Source organism: Chelonia mydas, chromosome 5 (assembly GCF_015237465.2).
Source record: "Chelonia mydas isolate rCheMyd1 chromosome 5, rCheMyd1.pri.v2, whole genome shotgun sequence".
Lineage (NCBI taxonomy): Eukaryota > Metazoa > Chordata > Testudines > Cheloniidae > Chelonia > Chelonia mydas.
The window spans coordinates 13,174,311-13,181,722 of NC_051245.2; the positions used below are offsets into that span (position 1 = coordinate 13,174,311).

General features: G+C 42.0%; 1 protein-coding gene across 4 annotated transcripts in view; it reads right to left on the reverse strand.

Moving 5' to 3' along the window:
• Window positions 1–1,097, reverse strand: part of ST8SIA5 (ST8 alpha-N-acetyl-neuraminide alpha-2,8-sialyltransferase 5) — a 75,117-nt gene extending 74,020 nt beyond the window's left edge. For all 4 annotated transcript variants that reach the window (XM_007055171.3, XM_043547394.1, XM_027817530.3 and 1 more), the window contains exon 1: window positions 269–1,097. In XM_007055171.3, coding sequence (XP_007055233.2) covers window positions 269–399 — 131 coding nt within the window. In that variant the 5' untranslated portion in view covers window positions 400–1,097. The remainder of the gene's footprint in view (window positions 1–268) is intronic.
• Between the last annotated feature and the right edge of the window lie 6,315 nt (window positions 1,098–7,412).

A 7,412-nucleotide genomic window follows, 5' to 3' on the forward strand; every position in this document is an offset into this window, starting at 1 on the left:
ATCTTCAGCTCGTATAAGTCAGCATAGGTCCAATGATCTCAGCAGAACCAGTGATTTACACCAACTGAGATTTAAAATACATACAATTAATATCTTACCTAGCATTTTTCTTTAATAACCCTGACAAATGCTACAGCTGCCAGTCACATTCTCCCACACTCTTGCCAGGATGTTCATGCTATTAGGGCATGATTGGATTCCCCTTTGCACCAGAATCTCTGTCACAAATATGTCTGATCAGATAGAACTTTTTCTGCTACCCTCTTACCTCTTGAGATAGTTTCTCCCATACAGTATCTGCTGCAGCAAAGTGACCACAGCAAAAGTGCAGATGAAGATGAAGAACAAAGTTCTGTTCCCCAGCAAATCCCTGCTTGACGAGGGGTCGCTGTATCCCATCCTTGTGAAAAAAGCTTACTTAAGCTCTGTTGGGTAGAATTCAGTTCACTGTAGCATTCATGCTCTTTTCACTTGAAGGAGGTGGGAAACATTTGCTAGCTTTTCTGTGAGAAATCCAAGGACAAGGTGTCCCGTTGTTCAGCCCTGCGTCCCCCTTCTTGCCCCTTTTGGTTGTTAACTAAAGAACTGGGCGCAATGGCTCATTCCACTGTAAAGTTTCCAGGAGCATTAGATGTGGGTAACATCTAAAAATCATCTATTCATAGTTCTTTCAGACGAAGCAGTTTGTGCTGTGCGCGAGGCATTCTGTTCCCTGCAGTCTCTCTCACATAAACCCGCTGCTAACAATTATCTACTTCAATCCTGCTTTGATATTCCAGATGGGAGAAGCTGCAAATAAAACAGAAAACTGCAGTCAGTGGAAAATACAGGGCTCCCGCAACCTTTTTCGGCAGCACATATCATCAGCTCTTCTTTGCTTCTGCTCAGTGATTCCAGTGAAATGCACTTGCAGGGAGACGTGACCGGGGTATACTATTATCGAACAAGTATGTAATGATCATGAGGATTACATTCCAGCCCCCTGCAAAAACAGCAGCAGCAATCTGGTTAGGCTATCATGAAAAGCTGCATTTTATTTAACAAGGTGAGGTTCAGATAATGCCTTTGATACTGTAACATTTGCGTACACCATGCACTGCCTTTCGTCATCGCTGCTCTGTTTGGGTTTCTAGGTTTTTCCTGGTTATTCCTCCAGAGTAAGCATAAGCAAGGTCACTGTGCATCTCTTCAAGGACAGAGCTCTCAGTTCCTGCATGCTGATTTATTGCGGGCTCTGGATAGCCTCACAGCCGCAGATGGGAATATTGACTTTCAATGCAATCTTAAAGAGCTATTCATCTAAAGAGACAAATATTCTGATTGTTCCTCAACCATGAACAGTTCTCTTGTTATAGGGTGAAATAGCGAGACCTTGCCTCCAGCCATCAGAACTGTTATTAAGCTTTCTAGTTGCTGGTAGAGGCTCGAACCTGCTCTCATTTGAATCAATGGGAGTTTTGTCATGGATTTCAGTGGGAGCAGGAGTGGGTCCTGAATGTTTATTTCTGAAAGCAGTGACCTATGGAAGCTTTAACCACAAATAAAGTGGCTCAGCTGGGAGGTTATTTTACCTCCATAACACATGAAAAAACTATCTTTTGGAAAAAAATTGAAAAGTCCTTTGTAAAACAACATTTTTAATATGAATTTTTATATGATTTTATAAGATTTTAACATGAATAAACCTGCAAACAACTAAATCAATGTCCAGCGTGCCATTATCCCAGCTGTTCAAACCAACATGCCAGGGCCTATCCTGGACAGGGTCTGAGCTGGCACTGTGCAGGAGGGTGGGGCAAAGATAGTACCAGGGGGCTACAAAGGTGGCATAAAAGTTATCTGCCTCAGGGCTATTCCTCAGGATAAAATAGAGCCCTTTCAGGGCAAGACAAAGACACAATATAATTGTCTCTCAGTCCCACTCAAAGCTCCCATGTGGGATCCCAAGTGAAGTTATTACAATTTAGGTCTTGTCTGAAGTGTAGTTCTATGCTGATCAGTGGTTTCCATGGAAATGGGACAGTGGGGTCCATATTCAATACCTCTCACTGACCCTACCCAAATGTGGACCGTAGAAAAACACCATCTTTTTAACTACCAGCCAGCAAATTCAGCCTGGGAACTGAGTCCAGATCTGTTCTTGGCAGCTCACACATCACCACCACCAAAGATTCTGCATTCAGAACACGAGGCCCATTCTCCTTCGTTTACAATCCTTTAATGATGCACAAAGTACTGTTGGATCCAGTACGCTCTCCCACGGCTGTACGGAAAGAGCAGTGGTAGCAAAATGAAGTCAAAACTTAATTTAGTGACTACAATAATTATTAGGGTGTAAACTCTAGGGCAAAAACCATCTTTTCTCTGAATTGATACAACACCGACCATGGCGTCTAACACTATCATAATACAAATAAATAAAATTAATAAACTAAGCAGATTTGATTATGAACTCAGAGGGTCGACCTATTTTCCTCAGTTCATTTTAGCTCTTTAAAAACAAATTAAGCATTTACTTTGTTCAGAAAAATAAATGACAAGAATTTATTCATTCGTATCACACTGAGAGGAATAGACACACTGACAGCTGTATAATGAAGTCACAGCCACAACACGATCCCATCTGTCAAAGTCTCCGCCCACAGAACCAGATATGGTCCTTCTAAAGATTTACCCACTTAAACACGTATAATATGACAGTGGTTTTATACCAGGACCCTCTGGGAGTTCCCTCCTGTCTAGCTGGGATCTAGCCAGCACCCTGTTGCCATTCAGCAGTAATGGAAGGGAAGTAGTCATGAGTCCCAGGCTGAGAACCCATGTGATATGGACAGATTCGCCCGTGGACCTTAGAGGAGAGATTTTGAAAGGCATAAAAGGGGGCTAGGTGTTCATTTCCCATTGACTTTGAAAGGGAGTTGGGTGCCTAATTGCTCTTTGTACCTTTGAAAATCTTGCCCTAGAAACCTGGTTTTCTTTGGAGCAAATGCTGCTGTGTTACACTGCTGGAAATCTGGGGTAAGACTACTGACTGCACCAAACGTACCAGAGAGCAGAATTTGGCCATTTACATATTTCAAAAGCTAATAGCAATCTCAGCACCAACCAGCAGTGTGATGCCTTGTGATCCTCCAGATTTAAGAGGGAGTAGCATTAGGGGAGGGGAAAAAAATCACACTAATATATTGTACCGCCCCAAACCAGAATATCCATTATTTATTTCTGATCCTAGCCTATATGCCAGTATTAGCTGCAGCAACTCTCTCGCCTCAACATCAACATGTGTGCCATCACTCAGGAGTAGTCTGGCTACCTGTGTTTTTCACCGTCATCTGCTAAATCAGAGCTAACTGGAAAACATGGTCCTTGAGGACACTGAATTTTTTACATTCCCAGGAGAATTTTGTGTCCTTGAAGCCATGAACAGAGTATGAGGAAATATCTAAGAAACTCAGAGGTTTTCTGTGACAAATATAATCTTGTACAAATACTGTCCCCGGTAATGTGTGTAAAGGAAATTTATACTAATTGCCTTCAAACCAGCACTATATCAAAAGAAAACATAAGAACGGCCACACTGGGTCAGAACCAAAGGTCCATCTAGCCCTGTATCCTGTCTTCCGATAGTGGCCAATGCCACGTGCCCCAGAGGGAACGAACAGAGCAGGTAATCATCAAGTGATCCATCCCTGGTCTCCAATTCCCAGCTTCTTTCAAACAGAGGCTAGGGACACCATCCCTGAAGAACTGAGAAATCTGATGTCGATACTCAAATTTTCAAATGTGCCCACAATATTTGCAGGAGCATCCATGTGTGATTTTTTTTTGCACTCACATGTGCATTCAAAATTGTTAACTTTGTCACAATTGCTCATTTGCACACTTGTTTCAGTGTCCCTTTGAAAATCTGGTTTTTCATTTGTGACCATCTCTTTAAAGCTTCCTACTCCCGGGATGAGTCAAATGAGACAGATTTTTTAAAAATTTTACACCAGGTGTGAGCAAGCATCTGGCACAGAAATTGGCTATCAGGAATGCAAGATGGGGTTGCAGTACTTTGCATCATGCATATCACTGGAACTAAAAGCCAGGTTGCATGCAACAGTATTTTCTGAGTGATGGTGTGACCACTGTACTATGCCATACCATGAGCTACCAGTAGCACAGGATAGCCTAGATAGTGTTTCCCAGCTAAAAACCAAGCATGCAGGAAGCCTCTCCCATGTCACTGATAGGGATAACACATGCAACACAATACGACAGCCTAGACAGCACAATATTGGAATGTGTAAAAGTTAGCTATAATAATAATATTCTGAATGTCTATAGCATCTTTCACCTGACAATCTCCTAGTGCTTTACTAACACAAACTAGTAAAACCTCAGAATACCCCTTTGAGATTGGTATGTATTTTATTTCCATTTTACAATAAACTGTCATGGGATAAGAGGGAAGGTCCTCTCATGGATAGGTAACTGGTTAAAAGATTGGAAACAAAGGGTAGGAATAAATGGTCAGTTTTCAGAATGGAGAGAGGTAAATGGTGCTGTCCCCCAGGGGTCTGTACTGGGACCAGCGCTGTTCAACATATTCATAAATGATCTGGAAAAAGGGGTAAACAATGAGGTGGCAAAATTTGCAGATGATACAAAACTACTCAAGATAGTTAAGTCCCAGGCAGACTGCAAAGAGTTACAAAGGGATCTCACACAACTGGATGACTGGGCTACAAAATGGCGGATGAAATTCAGTGTTGACAAATGCAAAGTAATGCACATTGGAAAACATAACCCAACTATATGTATAAAATGATGGGGTCTAAATTAGCTGTTACCACTCAAGAAAGATCTTGGAGTCATTGTGGATAGTTCTCTGAAAACATCCACTCAGTGTGCAGCGTCAGTCGAAAAAGCTAACAGAATGTTGGGAATCATTAGGAAAGGAATAGATAATAAGACAGAAATATCATATTGCCTCTACATAAATCCATGGTACGCCCACATCTTGAATACTGCGTGCAGATCTGCTCACCCCATCTCAAAAAAGATATACTGGAATTGGAAAAGGTACAAAAACTGAGCAACAAAAATGATTAGGGGTATGGAACAGCTTCCATATGAGGAGAGATTAATAAGACTCAGATTTTTCAGCTTGGAAAAGAGATGACTAAGGGGGGATATGATAGAGGTCTATAAAATCATGATGGATGTGGAGAAAGTAAATAAGGAAGTGTTATTTACTCCTCATAACACAAGAACTAGGGATCACCAAATGAAACTAATAGGCAGCAGGTTTAAAACAAACCAAAGGAAGTATTTCTTCACAGAATGCACAGTCAACCTGTGAAACTCTTTGCCAGAGGATGTTGTAAAGGCCAAGACTATAACAGGGTTCAAAAAAGAACTAGATAAGTTCATGGAGGATACGTCTATCAGTGGCTAATAGCCAGGATGGGCAGGGATGGTGTCCCTAGCCTCTGTTTACCTGAAGCTGGAAATGGGCAACAGGGGATGGATCACTTGATGATTACATGTTCTTTTCATTCCCTCTGAAGCACCTGGCATTGGCCACTGTCAGAAGACAGAATACTGGGCTAGGAGGACCTTTGGTGTGACCCAGTATGGCTGTTCTTATGAACAATAGATGAAACTGAGACACAGAGAGGTTAAGTGACTTGCACGAGGTCTCACAGTGAGTCAGTGGCAGAACTTGGAAATGAGCTTAGGAGTTCTGACTCTCAGTCCAGTACTCTAATGTTTCCTCCCTCCCATTAAATTGCTGAAAGAAAAGGAGTACTTGTGGCACCTTAGAGACTAATCAATTTATTTGAGCATGAGCTTTCGTGAGCTACAGCTAGTGAGCTGTAGCTCATGAAAGCTCATGCTCAGATAAATTGGTTAGTCTCTAAGGTGCCACAAGTACTCCTTTTCTTTTTGCGAATACAGACTAACACGGCTGTTACTCTGAAACCATTAAATTGCTGGGCTATCTAATTCTGTGAAGCACCCTAATTATCGGATGTTAAAACTATAAATATTGTGGCAAAGTCACGCCTCTTGTCGCTCTAGGCACACAACACTCTGATGCCTATACTATGAGGCTGCAAGCGGCAGCCTCTCTCTCACATACTGCTGGCCCATATTGTGGTACGTGACATGTTTGCTAAATACTGTCAGGGATAACCCATTGTGAAAAATTCTTTCAGATTACATGGCGAGACTCTGGGTGCCTTAGCACAAACATGAATGTGCTTCAGACAATGATATAGGGAGCCCATTGTTTGCTCAGAAGCCAGAATGAAGCAAAATTGAATTAGCAAAAAAATACTGATATCTAATCCCAAATACTGGGGGAAATCTTCATTGAAAGCTGATTCTGTGCATCTGAAGTCTGCAAGCCCGCTCCACGCAGTGAGATTTGTAAAAGGACAGAATCTGGTAAGAATCCTACTGTACTTCTTATGTTCAGAGGTGCACCAGAATTTTCCTTTCTTCATAGACATCATAAGGGCCTCATCTTGTAAACTGCAGCACATCTGAGTGCAAACGGGACAGAGGGTTGCTTATTCTATTCTGATTTCTGATTTCAGTGGGTCTATATTTGCAGATCTGATTGAGGATTTTCATATCAATCCTTCCACCAATCCTTGTTTAAGTCTTTTACTGATGATGGGTTGTAGTTTTATTTGATGACAAAGATATCTAAAGCCTTAAATAGTTATTATTTGGGGGTGGGGGCTTTTTAAGTTTGTTTAAATCGAAATAACGATTATAAATAGCATATTAAATTTGAGTCAAAATTTCAAACATACTACGTCACTTCAAAAATAAGCAAAATAAGCTCACCACTCATAAGTGGAATTTCTTTCAACCCTCTTCACACCCCACCCCTGCCCCACACACATCACACTCATAGCCTGTTTGTGGCTGCTACGTATGGTAAAGAACCTACATCCAGTATACCTGAGCAACATGTATTGCAAGAGATTTTAGTTAAATGAAGACTATTTTTAAACTTACTTTATGCTTGTGTTAATTACTGGGGCCCTGATTCAGCAAAGCACAGGCTTAATATGCTTAAGTGCTTTGCTGAATACGGTATTCTTAAAATTAAACATGTACTTAGAATCATAGGACTGGAAGGGACCTTGAGAGGTCATCTAGTCCAGTCCCCTGCACTCAGGGCAGGGCTAAGTACTAGACCAGTGGTTCTCAAACTGTGGGTCAGGACCGCAAAGTGAGTCACGACCTTGTTTTAATGGGGTTGCCAAGGCTGGCTTAGACTTGCTGGGACCTGGGACCAAAGCTGAAGCCCGAGCCCCACTGCCTGGGGCTGAAGCCCTGGGTGGCAGGGATCAGGTTACAGTTTTGATCCTCCCCCTTCTACCCTTGCCCAGGGCGGTGGAGCTCAG